The sequence below is a fragment of the Anopheles darlingi genome, chromosome 3 (assembly GCF_943734745.1).
Source record: "Anopheles darlingi chromosome 3, idAnoDarlMG_H_01, whole genome shotgun sequence".
In the NCBI taxonomy this organism is placed as follows: Eukaryota; Metazoa; Arthropoda; class Insecta; order Diptera; family Culicidae; genus Anopheles; species Anopheles darlingi.
The window spans coordinates 38,508,439-38,524,367 of NC_064875.1; the positions used below are offsets into that span (position 1 = coordinate 38,508,439).

The following is a 15,929-nucleotide window of genomic DNA, read 5'->3' on the forward strand; positions in this document are numbered from 1 at the left end:
CCAGACAATCGAACGTAAGATCCATGTCCGACTGATTAAGCATGTCATCCAGCATGGCCATCGTATGGACCGCGGGCTGGCTGGTACCGTCCATGTGATCATCCAGGACCACGGTTACGGCCGGTCCACCAAATCCATCGACAGGACTCACTTCCGTACCGAGCATGCTGCCACTATCGGCAGGCGATGGTTGACAGCTAGGAACGACAACGAGGCTCGATCGTGATCCACTATCGGCGGTTGCTGTAATCCCCGAGAGGCACTGCTGCTGCTGCTGCTGCTGTTGATGATGGTGTTGTTGCTGCTGCTGCTGCTGGTGTGACTGTTGCTGATGCTGTTGCTGCTGCAGATGATGCTGATCCTGCTGACGGGAATCGGTAGTCCACAGCAAGCTCTTGTCGGATTCATCGCTCCCAGGAAGCAGATGGTGGTAGGACTGGTGAAGTATGTTCTGGAGGCACGGCTGACCGTTTGTAAGTTCTTTAAAGCTCGCGAGGGTGCCCATGAGGTTTCGACCATCGCTTATGTGATGTTGCTGCTGTTGCTGCTGTTGTTGTAGCTGCTGCTGCTGCTGCTGTTGGTGGTGGTGCTGCTGCTGTTGTAGCTGCATTTGTTGCATGTATTGGTTGTGTTGTTGCTGCTGTTGCAGCTGGTTCTGAGGTGGTTCGGTCAGCGTAAACTGACCATTGTAGACGACCGTTTCCCCAAAGCACCCACCATTGGCACCGGTGAGTGTCAGATCCATGCGATGGTTACCATTATCCACATTCATGCACACTTCCTCCAGGATACTCTGGTCGTACCGCTCGCTCTGACAGTCATCATCATCGTACAGCCTCTCCGCCTTCACACTCTCGACATCATTCTCAACGGAATACAAGGACTTGACCACCTGCTGCTGCTGCTGCTGCTGCTGCTGCTGCTGCTGCTGCTGCTGCTGCTGGCAGCCCATGAACAGCTCCTTGTTGTCCGCAGTCTGTTGGTGTTGTTGTATGTGGTTGTTGTTGACCTGAAGACTGTTGTTGTTGTTGTTGTTGTGGTTGAGTGTCTGATGCGTTTGCTGCTGCTGCTGCTGTAGGAGACTGGGACTGGCTGGATGGCTACCTTGGTCCACGCTTAGCTGGCTTAGATCCGGAAGGGGACTGCTGTGACAGGGAGTCGTAGTTACTCCGGTGTCCAATGTTGCGCCAAGGTCTGTCGGCGTTCCGCCGTTGACGTAACCGAGGTAGGCTTTGCCGATGGTGTCCTGCTCAAAGTCCTTACTTTCATCGACCGCGAACAGATCGGTCGTGTAGATCTGGCTATCGAACGCTTCCGGCGAGATGAGCGACCGCTCGTCGTACAACGTGGCACTTTCGGGCGAATTGGGCAACAGTTTGGTGGCGTAGGTGAAGCAGGTGTCCGGTTGTGCTGCGAGTGTGGTTGCCGTGGCAGCCGTTGCTAACGCGGCCATCGTCGGTTGACCAAGCTCCTGTATGATGATGGCCTTCTTCGATTTGGACAGACTACCGGCACCACTGCCACCGGTGCTGCCAGACGATTGGCTGCTCTTCGAGATCTTCCCGCTACGATTGCGTCTAGTGCTGGGCGATGAGGACTTGCCCGTCGCCGTTGACGAGGAGCAGATGGTTGTGGACGAAGATGAGGACGACGACGACGACGAAGACGACGAAGACGATGACGACGACAGTGATGAACAGCTCTGGGGAGAGGACACCGATTCCGGCGATCCCGTTGACGATGCTGGAGATCCACTACTAGCCCCGGAGGAGGAGGAGGATGATGGGCTACTGCCACTGCCACCGGATTTGCCATGAGAACTACCGCCACTGCCACCACCACCGCCGCCACTACCCTTTATCTGCTTCTTCTTTGGACGGTACTTGTAGTTGGGATACTCGACCGTATGCAGCTTCCGCAGCCGTTCCGCTTCATCGATGAACGGTTGGCGCTCCTCGGGGCTCAACTGTTTCCACCGTTGGCCGAGGTTCTTCGAGATGACCGCATTGTGCATGTCCGGCGTTTTCTCGCAAATCTTGCGCCGCTCAATCTGGCTCCAGACCATGAACGGATTCATTGGCCGCTTGATGTGACCGGGGCTGTGCTTTTTCGTCTATTGAGGAGAAGAGAGAAAAAAAACAGAAAAAAAGAATTTTTCAATGAACAACAACGACAACGACGGATTCCAAGGGCCCTCTCCTTCTCCACTCCACCTTATCTTCTATTCGCAGCAATCTCAAACCCTACCCTCCAAAAAAAAGGATCCTATCTCCTCTTTCGTCCTTTAGGATTCATCCGCGTGGCACGGAAATGAAAACGCTTTTTTTAACTGTCAACCGTCGTCGACTAATAATACAACGGTGGCGCTGCTGGCGGTCGTGTGTCATCATGCCCGATGCCCGTTGCAAGCCTAATGGCCGCAACGCGTCATAAAGTCGGTACCGAAACATTCGCGTACTCGCGCGCTGCTGGCGGTTGAATGCCAAGGCACCAAGGCGGTCCGACCCTTTATAAAGAGGGGGCAATAGGAGGGGGAGAACTAGCTAAAAACATCGTTTGATGTCGCACACTCCGACTCAAACTCGACTCTGGCTCCGACTCCGCGACTCGCAACTGTCTGGTTGGGTGGGTTTTATACTTTTATGTCCCCGGACCGGGGACCGGGGTCCCGGATCCGGACCGGGGTCCCGGATGTTTTTTGTTGGAATTTTCATTCCAATGGTTTTAATTCTGACTCGCAAAAGATTCCTTTTGCTCTGTTCCCCCCCGGTTGTCTCCTCCTCCTCCTCCTCCCCGTTTGTTTGGAGGACTCATTTTTAATTCACCCATAAGCTCGGGGTTTCGGCATTGGCAATTTTATGGTATTGCTCTATACGTCTCTCCCTCTTTGTAGTATCATCGCCGCGCGCCACATGCTCCACTCTCAGAAGAAAAACCAGTAAAAAGGCTAGCTGGCTAGCTGGCTGGCTGGCGGGTTGACTGCTTCCTGACCGACCGACGGACCGCCCAAAACAACTCATTTTGCATTTGCTCTCCTTCTCTGCCCAGATCTCTGCCAGAAGCTGTTAGCATAATGAAATTATATCCACATCCTTTTTTTTGTGCTGCTGCTGCTCTCGCAACTGCGGCGCTGCCGTCATGGCACACTATGGTGAAACCTCCGCGTGATTGACGTTTATGGTTGGGAGAACCAAAAGAAACCCCTAACAACAACAACAACAACAACAAAATGACAACTTCTGGCGGCCGGCGATGTCACCTCCATCTCTCTCTCTCTCTCTCATCTCGCCGCCACCGTCGCCTTCTTTGGTCGGGAGTTGTGGCATTTTTAACTATTACTTGTATCGCGTGGTTTCCGCAGGACCGAGGCTTCAACCGACCGCACAATAATTCCACCACGCGACCTGCTGCCCTGCGGCCGGCCAGTGCCAGACAGCGACGACCCCATCCCCATCGTCGAGTGTCCATCCGTCCGACCGCTCATGTGTGTAATTTTATAATGTTGTACACGGAATATGTGTACGGGGCGGCGATGGTCGTCGTCGTGTGTGCGCGGCATCATCACCATACCATCGACCACCGCCACCGCTGTTTGGTGCCGGTTACTAAGGGTTGTTGTGCGGTGTCCTGTTGATGGCTTTGATGGAACATATCAAATGGGTTTTCTACCGTCGCGTTTTTTTTTGGTTTTGCTTTTCGTTTCTCCTATTTGTTTTTCGCTGATCCATGTCCTGATCCGGTTTGCTCTAGCGAACCGAAACCGGGAATCCCTCTCGCTGGTCGCTAACATGCATTCGCGTCACTAAACAACCTCGGGCGACGACAACGACGACGACGACGACGGTGTCTCTCATGTGGAAGGATGCAAAACACAGCCAGACAGACAGTGTACGCACATACAGCTTTGTGGCGCGCGCGTAATGGTTTATCCATTACACGGAGGGACATAGAACGCCAGGCGCAAATGGTGTAGAGCAGTGGCAGTGATAAATTATGCCTCGAATAAAGCGCAAATTTTGTGTAATCTCTTTCGATCGAGTCCCCCCAAGGTCGGTAAGGAATGGGGGCCACGGCCACTACCGTTCCCGGGGCAAATGTGTGTCCTGGCAAATGACGTTAAATTAAATGTTCACGTTGTTCCAAAATGAAATGTACTTTAGATAGAAATGATTAAAAAAGCGTACGTGCCGGACCTTAAAACATCAAATAGTTAATTGTGTTTTGTGGTGCAACCACGCAAACATAAATGCTATCGCTTTTAATGTTAATATGATGGAGAAGCAATCACGGCGTCAATTTCCGTATCCCCGTCAAGCGTCAGCAATAGCAAACCAAATCTCCACCTCCTAGAGCACAGAGCGCTACACAGAGCACGACTACTAGATCACACATCTCACATTAGTGTCACCACCACCGGCATTGACCATCGTGTGCACTTATAAAAATGCATAAATTGTAACCGTAATCGCACCCCCACCCTCCCATCGTTGCACTTTGTGGCCCACGGACACATGCGTGCATGTGTGCGAGACCGCAAGTAAGCAGCAGGTGGCCGCCTCTCTCTCTTTCCCTTTTCCTCCGTTTTGTCGACAAGGAAGTGGTAGCGGTTCTGACGCGTTCTGTCTCACGATGGAGTACACACATCTGTATGCATGACTCGATGTACCACCACCACCGCGGCCAGTGGGATGGCCTTCAGGCACCCGTATATGTCGAGACCAGTTTACCGCAGTAGTCGCTGGAATATGTCACCGACGCGGCTTATCTGACGCGTTCTGTCGGTTGCGGACTTGGCGTTTGAGATCATAGAAGCCTATGGCGAGCGCCCATTTTTGGAGCGCTTTCCGATTTCAACCTGACCTAGGCCTTGTCCTCTATGGATACCCACCCCTCTGGGCAGGTCATAAGGTTTTGTTCAATTATGGATGAACTCAATCTACCAGTACCGATGCGTGATGCATTCACAACAGTTATTATCGCGTTATTTGAATTAGAATAAATGAATTTGCTTAAATAAGACCGCATTCTACTCTCTTCTCGAAAGAGATTAACCACTGGCTACTTCGACCAATGCTAATCTTTGCCCCCTTTTTATTTTTTGAAGGGCAACGGATGAGACATTCTTGGCTAATCATTTATGAAAATTAATGAATAATTTTCAGCTTTTTGTAACGCGCTACACATCGCTTAACGAGAGCGTTGTTACACACTACTGATTGGATTGGATTGGGCTCTCTCTCTCTCTCTCTTTCTCTCTCTCTCTCTCTCTCTCTCTCTCTCTCTGTGAGGTCAACAAATGGATATCTGAATTACAAATTTTTCGTTCTCTCTACTGCATACACCACCAGGAGAAGGTCGGGGTCGTTATCCCCCGGCCTTTCAACAGAAAAACGAGTGATAATCAGACTTAAATTGTCTGAAGGTGAGGGGGGAGGGGGGACAGGATTGCAATAGAAATGCACAATTGGTGGAACTTCTGGAAAATGGTTCCATTAATTGCAAAAGCGTTCCCCGAGTTTGTTATGCAAAACGCGTCGGCGATAATTCGGAAATAAGTGAAACATTTTCGATTCCTTTGTCCGTCGTGTCCGTGAAAAATATGGTGAACGGCCCTCGCCGGCGGCGGCGGCTGGCGTAAGTTAATTATAAACATCGTCCTGCAAAGAGTTCCGAGTCCGTTCGTACCGGAGAAGCAGAAGCAGAGATCTATTGACGGACGGGAAGAGAAATATAACTTTGCTCCCCAAAAAGCGTGCGCACCATATCCTTTTCCGAAAAGTTCGAACCCCATTCCCGCCTGTTTTTTTTTTTATATATTTCCCTATTTTCCAGCACATCGAACGAAGGACCACTTTCAAACCCCCAAGTGGGTGGTAAGTGGCCGACGAGAGGGGGATTCGGGCCCACCGGTTTTTTTCTCCCCGTTTCAAGCAAATGTATTTAAAAGTCAATAAAAAACAATCCATCAACCAACGAAACGCGAAGCGCGAAGGGACCAGAGAGCCTAACCACTAATCAATTAAAAAATTTCGAAAGTGAGCCTTTTTTACCGCTTCTGCGCGCTGCTTCTATTATTTCTATTCTCCCATTTTCTTCCCAAACCCAAAGGGAGGAGACGAGAAGTTGCTGTTCCCGCAAGTTTGCGCCGCACCGGGAGGAGACTGCGCGCCTTGTTTCGGTTTTATGTTTTTCCCCGCGAAGAGAAGAGTGTTTCGCGCCCGCGTTTTTAGAACCATCAACGTCATAATACTTCCGCCAACACCAAAAGGAGCAGCAAAGTCCATGAAGAGAGGAAAAGGAGAAAAAAATCGTGTCAAAGTTTGGCGTAAAAAGATGCAACTAGACCTTGGAGAGAGAGAGAGAGAGAGGTAATTGAAAACTTTAGCGAGCGAATTGTTTGTTCTGTTAATTGCCTTCTGGTAGACCAATGGTGTGTGGCCACCGCCGCTACCACCTTTTGGTGGACGTTGCTTCGAGGTCCGTTTTTTGTTTTTAGTACTTTCGTCATGTTTCTGACGGTTCTCGTCTTCAGGTTCACGACGAATGATAGAACAAGTTGGACTCCGACAATGTGTTCGGTTAATTGATTACCAAGCCGCAGGGCGATGCGTGTAATAGTCTCGGCAACAACGAGACACGTCGAATGCAGAGCGCAAGATATGGAAATCGAGTGAATTGTGTCCGTCGAGTTGATTTCTCAGCTGGATATTGAGCAAAGACGCGCGTTGTGCGCCACTTCTCGCCTTAAGCAGAATAAACAACCAACCAACCATGAAGAGTTCGGTTCACTGACTGCCCCCGGACCATAGGCGGGGGGGAGGCAGGTCATAAAATGGCCAACAAGTGCGTTAATATCACAGCCACACATTCCTATGAATATAAATGTACACGGAGAGGCATCCCTTGCCCGGATCCGGATGGAATAGTCGGTCTTCTGTAGACCACCACCACAGAACTGGATTAGAATAATCATTTCGGAAGGCAGGCAGTCAGGCAGGCCGGCCAGCAACGACCGAAGACCACGAGACCGGTGTCAGTGGGTAATAAATAATACAGATTATGCAGCGATTATGATTTCCACATGGCTTAATATTGATGGTCGAAGCCGAAGAGCTCGTATTCGAAAGGGAACCACCAAAGTGGGGGCCGCCACCTCTGGCCTTTCGAGAATGCGAGGAGCGGACCGCGCCGAATTGCGTTTAAATTCTCATAACGAGATGGGGCACCAACAAGAGACCACCTCTCGCTTGGCGGTGGTGTAATCAAACTGTATTCGAGGCAAGGCGGCAACAGCAGCAGCAGCAGCAACCGTGATGGCAGATACATACATAAACATGTCATGATAATAAATGGTGAAGCATAACATACAGCACAGCGCCGGAGGCCGCGGGGCTCCGAATGTGACCCCCGTGCGCGCGGTGGTCGGCCCGGAATCCAGTCGTAAACCCCAAAAAGAGTTATTATTGACAAAAGGGAGACTGATGCTGAGGCTCTCCTCCCCTCTCTTTGTCTCATGTGGTGATCTCGTTTGGTGATTTAGTGATATATGGTCTACTCCATGCAGGAGGAGGAGGAGGAATGAGAGAGCTTTGCGCTGGATGGAAAATCCTGTCAAAAAGTTGCGCGTAGTTTTATGATCATTCCACACAATCCAATCTAAATACCTTTCCGGGCAGAGAGCAGAAACATCGATAATTCCATTTATATTCAGAGGAAAATTTGAATAAAATTATTGAGATTAATTGCATTGTAATTCTCTCATTTAATCGTTAATACCTTTTATAAATCGAAGAACGGCACAGCGTCATCAGTCGACAAGATTTTCTGGTTCGAGGTTTGTTTGCAGCTGTCAAAAAAAATCGCGTAAGAACCCTTTTCCAGTGGTTTTGCGATATTTTTACCTCTACATTGTATATAAAAAACACATCACAATTTAAAACAGTCATGATACTTTCTCTCTCTTTAAAGCCCCTCAAACATTGGCAATTTGTTCGCCATACAACGTGTTGGGCAACAAACAATTGCAGCAAATTTTTCTCCATAAAGTCTTTTCGTTTATAACCGGCAGAGTTGAAAGCCTCAATTTGGAGAAAAAATCATTGCTCGTTGCCATTTAACAGGTCGCAGCCTACTAAAATGTTGCGGGCAAACATATGTTGCGCACATTAATCGCACAAACAAGGCTAATACTACAAATAAAAGTTCGGTCGAGCTCGATTTTGTTGGTTGCTCGGCTACTACCCAGCGGGCAGCTTCCCCTCTCGGATGGGGAAGTCGATGAGCACCGTAGTGCTATCCTTTTTTGGCTCGAGGCAAATTTCCTTTCCTTACTCGCTCTTCGCGCTTCTATTAGTGCTGCCCTCTTTTCGCTCAAGACAAATTTTTTTTCCCGTCTCGCTCTTCGCCGATTCCGCGAGAGTCATCCGTGTAAATACGCGCGGTGCTCAACGCGAATGCATCTGTATGCGATCGAGTTTGAAGCGTTAACCGTACTGGATCTTGAGTAGGCTGTGGTTAAAAAATCAGTCAGTGATAGAATCGAGCCGTGTTAAACGTTTTCCGAAAACGTAACGAAAACGTTTTCTGTACGTGCATCTTCGGGCAGCGGAATAGTTTTGCGGTAAGTAAAAAGTGCTTGTGAGCAGTGATAACAGTGATTTATGTGTTATAAAAGTGAATAATATCCTTTTTTGTGTATTTTCAGCCACCTTCGCGTCGTGAGCTGCAAGTCGTATACGAGTCGGGTAAGTATAGTGTTGCGACCTAGCTATTGTGATGTACCTAAAGTGTTGTTAAAAAGTGTCAATAAAAAATTTAAAATGAAATTAAATCTTCGGAGTATTTTATGCGTGCATCCGAAACAGGGTTAGGGGGGTGGGGGTACAAGGAACATAGGAAGGGGCGGGGGAAGGATGAACCTAGGGGGTACCATCACACGCACACCACTACGACGTGCATGACACTAATACAGGCGCAGAACTGCTCGAGAATGAGTGACGACCTCCATAATGAGCATTGACCATTTCGCTATGCAGGGTTCGAATCTTAGATTATGGAGGGATTTTTTGTATGTTATGCAGGGACTGCTCGAATTCGTACTCGATTCTAGCCTGCGGGGTATCGAGCAAATTGTTTGACAAACATTCAAATCCGGTTTAATTTAACAAACAATTTACCCATGTATGAGGGGCTTAATGCAAGTTCGGGGAATATCGATGCAGTTCTAGTTCCATGGATTGCTGAGATCCACACCACTCACTTTCAGTTTGTCACACACAACATAAAAAAAATCCAAAAAAACAAAAAAAAACGAAGGCTTGAGCCTGGATTGTTGCTCAATATTATTCTATTGGATGTAGCTCCTGACAAGTTGCTGGTTCTTTGTGGAAATGTTCTGAGCTCCATTAACATTTTACGATTAAAGCGCTTTCTTGGATTGAATTGCAAATTCTGCTTGTTTTAGTTTCTTTCTCTTATACAAACATCCTTAATCTTATCAGTTTCAGTGAGTAAATGAAGTTAAAGAGACACACTTGTGGAACAATTTGGTTCCCTGTTTAAAAGATCGCCGCTCTCAAGCCACCAGAAGTGTAAACAAATAACAAAATTAGTCTTATAGAGATAGTGCTGCGCGCGACCACAGAAAACGGGACACAAAACGACTTAAAGCTTGTTGGTCCCTCAGCATTTACCACGGGACACGTGGGGGCCGTAACCCCCTCTACCTCTCGCTGGTGCCCCATTCACCACTTATTGTTGTGATTATTGTTATTAAATAGAAAATAATTGCAAATAATTACATAATGACACGACAAGTTAACCCCTCGTCGTCGAACCGCGCGCGCGCCCTCGCTGTTGCTGCTGCTGCTGGACTCGGGACCCCGGACCAGAGCTCTCTGACCGAAATCTCTTCATCTCTTCCCCAACAACAGGTCAGGATTACTTTCACTCACCTGCCGTCTGGCTGTCGAGTGCACAGAGAGAAGAAGGGGAGTAGAGTAGTAATTGTGTGTCCATTTTAGTAAATCTCACTAGATCCCTTCCACCTACTGACGAGTTTGGCAGGAAAGTGGATCACACGATGACCCTCGATGAACGGTAACAGGAGAGACACCACAAGTCCACTCCTCTCCCGGTCAGGTCAGTACGAACCCCCCTTGTTGGACCTCAATCCATCATTTGGAAGATGCAACAGCAGCAGCAGCAGCAGCAGAGAGATAATTCGGAACTGGTGTGCTGGGCAGCTGGAAATCACGCGCCTCGAAAACTTTAACGACTGTTTATGGTAGCCCCCCGTCCTGGGCCGTGTCCCGTTGGTAATCACAATCGATCATCGTTAGGCGCAATTAGACCTAGCGCGGAAGAGGAGGAGAAGCCCAACCATCACCACCAAAACTGCCGTGGTCCAAATTATTTATTTTGTTATTTTATTTCACCTTTCGCTGAGCCGAGAGGTCGACCGGCTTGGTACTCACTCACATCATGCGGGTCACATCTCAACACTGCGCGATTCCTTCCTTGGTTAAATTACTATCAAAAGAAAATCAAAAGTCACGGCCACGGTGCGCGTAAGGGCTGCCGAAAATCGTCTTCACTGTAAACTCGAACCACCGAACAGGTTCCATCATGATGGGGGTCTTAAGAAGTGGAAGTTTCAACAGACGGAGCGCCCATTGGCCCAAAACTTGCTTTTGTCAGTGACAAATTAAATTAGAACGCATTAAACATCTTCAATTTCACGGTCCTGTGGGTCACACACAGAGACAGGGAGCGTCCTCCTCCTCCTCCTTCTCGGTGTCGACGGATAACGGCTTGTAGTAAACGATGGCCACGGGGACACGACGCACCGACCGACCGACCGACCGCCGCGTCAGATGAAAGTCGAAATTAATTAATTTACGAAGCGCGCGCGCGGCCTCCGGGGGTGTACCGTGAAATCAATCAAAAGAAGAAAGGCGAAGACGAATTACACAACCCTCGATGGTTCCGTTCCGTTCCGTTCCGAGAGAGAGGAGTTTGTTGTTGTCAACAGTTCTTCCAGTAGAGAATGTTGGTGGTGCTGCTGCTGATGAAATGTCGGAAAATTGCTACCAAAATCACACAATCCCTCTAGTCGGAGTCGGAGTCCGGAGAGAGATACAACAGCACCAATCACACCTCACGCACACAACAAACAGAGACAGAGAGAAGAATGGTCGAGCGTAAAAGGTGGCCGAAAGGCGTGCTGGCGAAAACACATGAAAACCATTAAATGAACATAAAAGCCGCGTGTGCGCGTTCTGAAATCACATAATTTGACATTTATCATCATGAAAGATGAGAACCAACGGTACACCCAACGCCCCACCAAAAGCCAAAAAACCGATTGAAAGGGGGGGTTGATGGTTTTTTAGAAATCATTTTTCAATTCCCTCGCCCCGGGGGCATGTAGAAGTAGTTTGTTCGCATTTTGCGCCTCAAAAAACTCGAAATCTTTTAAACACTTTGTTCCAGCGCTCAAAGCAGTTCCAAATTAGGGCGCAACGATGATGACGATCGGATTAAACCAGGAACCAGCATTAACGGCAGCTTTGCTATGCTGCAACTCCGTCCGTCCGTCATGCATGCACAGCACATGGCAAAGATGGTGTGCACGACGTGGTGATGAGTGAGGATTGCGTTGCGCTTAAGAAGGGAGAGGGTTAGGAAACAGCAGCAGCAGCAGCACACGGATTAGCGTCTTAATGATGTGATTATGGTCGTAAAACATGTGGTAAAATTTATGACCACACACATTCACTCGCACTCCAAGCATTCAAACGAAAACCCTGGTGACTATTCACATGCTGTACCGCGCCACACTCTGGCCACATCGGCCGGGGGTCCTTTTGTATGGCAGCGAGCGATGTGTCCAAGGCACAGAGATTCCGGAGATGAAAGATCGGATGGAACCAACGAATAGTCAGAAGATATTTTAATTTTCGAAACGATTCATGATTTAAGACTCTGGTGGTACGACGCTTCATGCTCTTTTGCTGTGCGTGCTCGGCTCTGTGCGCACACCTCTGAGGCCACGGTTTCTCGCTAGGTCCGTTAATTATGATGAAGAATATATTACACACTACACAACACGGGCCAGTGACGTCCTTTTGGAGAGGGGTGGAGGTTAGTCACGATGAATTGGTTAATGAGATATGGGGGATATATGGGATCTTTTGGGTCTGGTGTGCTTTTGGGTCTCTCGAGAAAGGCGTTAGCGCTTGATGACAAGCTCGTAAAAATAACCAAATTGTGGCCATGAAAGGCCAAGAAAAAGAACATGGACATTCCTGATTCTGCAAGCAACATGTTAATTTGAATATATGAAAATAAAAGGTTAACCACCTTAAAGAATCAATAAAAGTGTTACACAAGATAAACATAAAGATCTTGTTCAACACTACACATCATCTCGATCGATTGCAATAACAACTTTTTATAATCCTTCGATTGGTTCCACAACAATCAGAAATATCAGATAATATAATAATAATATAGTCCAATCAGTTACATTTCCTTGCAATAAAAACTTGCATTCAAGGGTTGCTTGGTTGGTTAATAATTTAGCTTTTAAAAATTGAATCAATTTTTTTGATTCAATTGTGACCGAGGAATATGCCAACCATACGAAAAATTAAGTTATGATAATTTCAACATTAAAATAATCAATTCAATATTCTCTTCAAACCTGCAGCGTACTAGAACGCGCGTCTTAAGCCCATTATGAAGCTAGTATGAAGCTTTCATATCAAAATAATCGAACTTTTGTAACTTTTTTTCGACTTTGGGGTTCCACAAAAAATCATACAGACTGTAAATTTGTCGCCGATGTGGACAAACGTTTGTTGCATACTGTATGTTTGCTTTCGTGGCTCTGCGTCTGAGCTGCTGAATTGGGTGTATTGGTTTGAGTTCTAAATCGTTGATTTATTACCTTTTTTTGGAAGTTCACCTTTTTTTCGGGGAGAAAAATATCCCCGCATATCCAGCTAGATCCAGAGTTCTTATCATATAGACCATCATCAGTATATTAGCTTCTTACGGAGGGGGGGAGTTCTAATGGAAGCCTCCACCCTGGACCATAAATCTATTCCCTATTCGCGGGCCCGCGCGCCCAGACACACACACACGATGCGTCAACGCTCGTCCTATTAATAATGCCCCTAATTGTCCATTAAGGACGCCTCCTTTTATCGCCTTGCGCCGCGTAAAGGATTTCCAACCGGATCAGGACCGGGTAAGGACGGTCCTCAAACTCGCGGTCGTCGCTCGCACACACATATATCGAGGCGTCGAGCCACCGCCGCCATATCATGACGCATCAGCAAATTTGGGACACCACCGAACAAACCCCCAGCACCGGAAGGACGCGTCCGCGATGGCCGCACACAAAAGCCGGAACACTGATTGTCATAATTAGTGTGAAACATGCGAGGTCATAAATTCAATTTTTACGATCGTACGTCAAAAGACGACGGACAGACCGACGGGCCATGGGCCCCTCAGGGCCTCAGGGGTTTCGATTACGCTGCAGGAAGACACCACGAGGGCGAAGAACCGAACGAAACGCTCGTCGAATCGTCGTTGAGCGGTCGCAGCAAGCAAGGTGCGTGAAGTCAAAATATAAAGAATGCTCCACCACCACGACCGCGCTAATTGTGGTGCCTTCCAGAGGCACAACAGCAGCGTATAAAAGGATCGGACGGAAACAATGGTGCGTACAGAAGACACACATAGGGCTAACGTCTTCTCCTAAATAATGACACCCACATGTCATTTGAGCGGAGGAGGTGCATATAACGGAACAGAAACTGGATTGTATGTTGCTCCACGGCCTGAGTCGAAGTCACGCAATTTCTTGCAACCCGAATGCTATGCAGAAGCGCGTCGAAACTGTCGAGAAGAACGTCGGAATCGCATCACTGACTCGGCGGCGGCGGCTCTCTCTTGGCAAGAATACCTCAACCGCAATCGACGTCGAAAGTCACGCGATCATCACACGTGTAAAGGGAGATATGTGTTCTTAATGCTCATGTTGAACACAACTCTTGCTACCAAAGCCGATTCTTCTTGGGATTACCGTGGATTTGGCTCACTCGTAGATTAAACGGGAATTGGGATTTGAGTTTCAAAGCAAAGTTTCATCTGCGATCGAATGAAGTGGAGCACAGAAATCAAAATCAGCATTTTCTCCAATCCGGCCACAAATCCACCATGCTCACTGAGATCTGTGCTTCACGCTAGAGTAAGAATCTTATCGAAAAGCGTCTCGATCGTTGCCATGGCCGCAGTGAGTGCATGGTGCGCTCGCGTTGCGGTTCGCTAGCTTCTGTGGGAAAATCGAGCGCTTTTTTCCTCCGGTCTTTTGTGCTTCAAAGCATCGAGAAGAAGCATGGCACACTGTGGTGACTGTGCGCGCGCGCGCGCTCGATGACATACCTAAGCGAGGGATCTCCGTTGAAGGTCACAGCTGTCAAGGAGGCGAGGTTTTAGCTAAAAGCTAAACGCTCTTTGACTTCGATTCGACAGAATCATAAGCGCTCCACTAGACTAGCGCGGCATCATTATGTGGTGTGTGTGTCCTTCGTGGAGCATTAGCGCCCGAGAGCCCGACGTGCGCCAGTCTTGTCAGTGTGCCATCGAGCATCATAAGCGCGCGCGACAAAAGGTGTAACACCAGTAGCGCCGCCACAGCACTAATGATTCTCAGTCAGTGCATTCGGGGACAGTAGTAGACAGGTAGTAGCCAGCCATCGAGCCGTGCCGCTGGTGGCCAGTGGTCTTCTATTCAGCGTTCTTTTTTTTGTACTAGTTGCAGCCCGCGATTTCCTTTCACAAAAGCGCGCTTCTCGCTATTATTTGGCCTGCAGCAGCAGCAGCAACACCAGCGGAATGTGCATTCAGACTGTGGTTCCGACGTTCCTAGCGATCGTTATCTATCGCGCGCGCGCCACTATTGCACATTAGTCCGCAACCCACTACCACCCCCCCTCCCGGGTGGAGTGAGTTGACAATAATTCCACAATCGATCGTCGCCGTGGTGGACATTATCCTTGAAAGGGCGCGAGCGCGGTTGTGGTGGTGGCTACCGGACTTTTCCGACCAAACGGGCGTCTTAATTAGAGGCAAACCACACACACACACACAGCATATGACACGGCAACCACAACCGCAGAACCACATGTGGCACACACGTGCCACAGAATCCTTCTTCTTCTTCTTCCTCCGTTTGCCTAGACGATCGACTAATGATCGTGCTCGTGCGCGCCTCTGTGATCGTCATTGAAGGAAATTAATGAAATGTCCACTCTACAGACCAATCCCGGGGTTCTTTGTAACCGAAAAGCATAGGGAAACTGAGGACCGATGATTGATGATGTTGCTGCTGCTGCTGCTGCTGGATTATTACGTAAAACTCGATCACTCGATCGAACCGCTTCGAAAGGCTGTTTTTGCAACATACAGTACGAAAAAAAAGTTAATCCAACCCTGCACTTTAAACATCTAAGTTAAAAAATAAAAAAAATATATATCAATAGATTTGTTCTTCTGTGATCTACTTTTTAGATTTTTAAAAAAAGATCCACTAGAAATAAACGATATCACAAAAACAGTCAAGAAAGGGACGAAAAAAAACCATACAAAACAATGTATGGCATTGTATAGTATTGTATGGTTTTCACTTCAAAATAATCCAATAACTATTTTTCTTCTCCACTTCAACGGTGCAGTTGAGCTCTCTCATCCCAAGCGCATCATTTGAGACCCTATCGATAGTTTTATCACCAAAAATCATGAACTTATACACCATAGTTGCTAGACAACTGATTCATTTAAAACGGGTTCTATCAACATCATTTGCAAGAGAATGACTATAATTTTTTAGGTACTTCTTAGTCTTTATAAGTCTA

General features: G+C 47.9%; 1 protein-coding gene across 2 annotated transcripts in view; it reads right to left on the reverse strand.

The window, feature by feature from the left end:
- Window positions 1-15,929, reverse strand: part of LOC125957039 (myb-like protein Q) — a 139,204-nt gene that overhangs the window by 11,986 nt on the left and 111,289 nt on the right. For both annotated transcript variants that reach the window (XM_049689408.1, XM_049689407.1), the window contains exon 3: window positions 1-2,113. This exon is cut by the window's left edge and continues 11,986 nt beyond it. In XM_049689408.1, coding sequence (XP_049545365.1) covers window positions 1-2,113 — 2,113 coding nt within the window. The remainder of the gene's footprint in view (window positions 2,114-15,929) is intronic.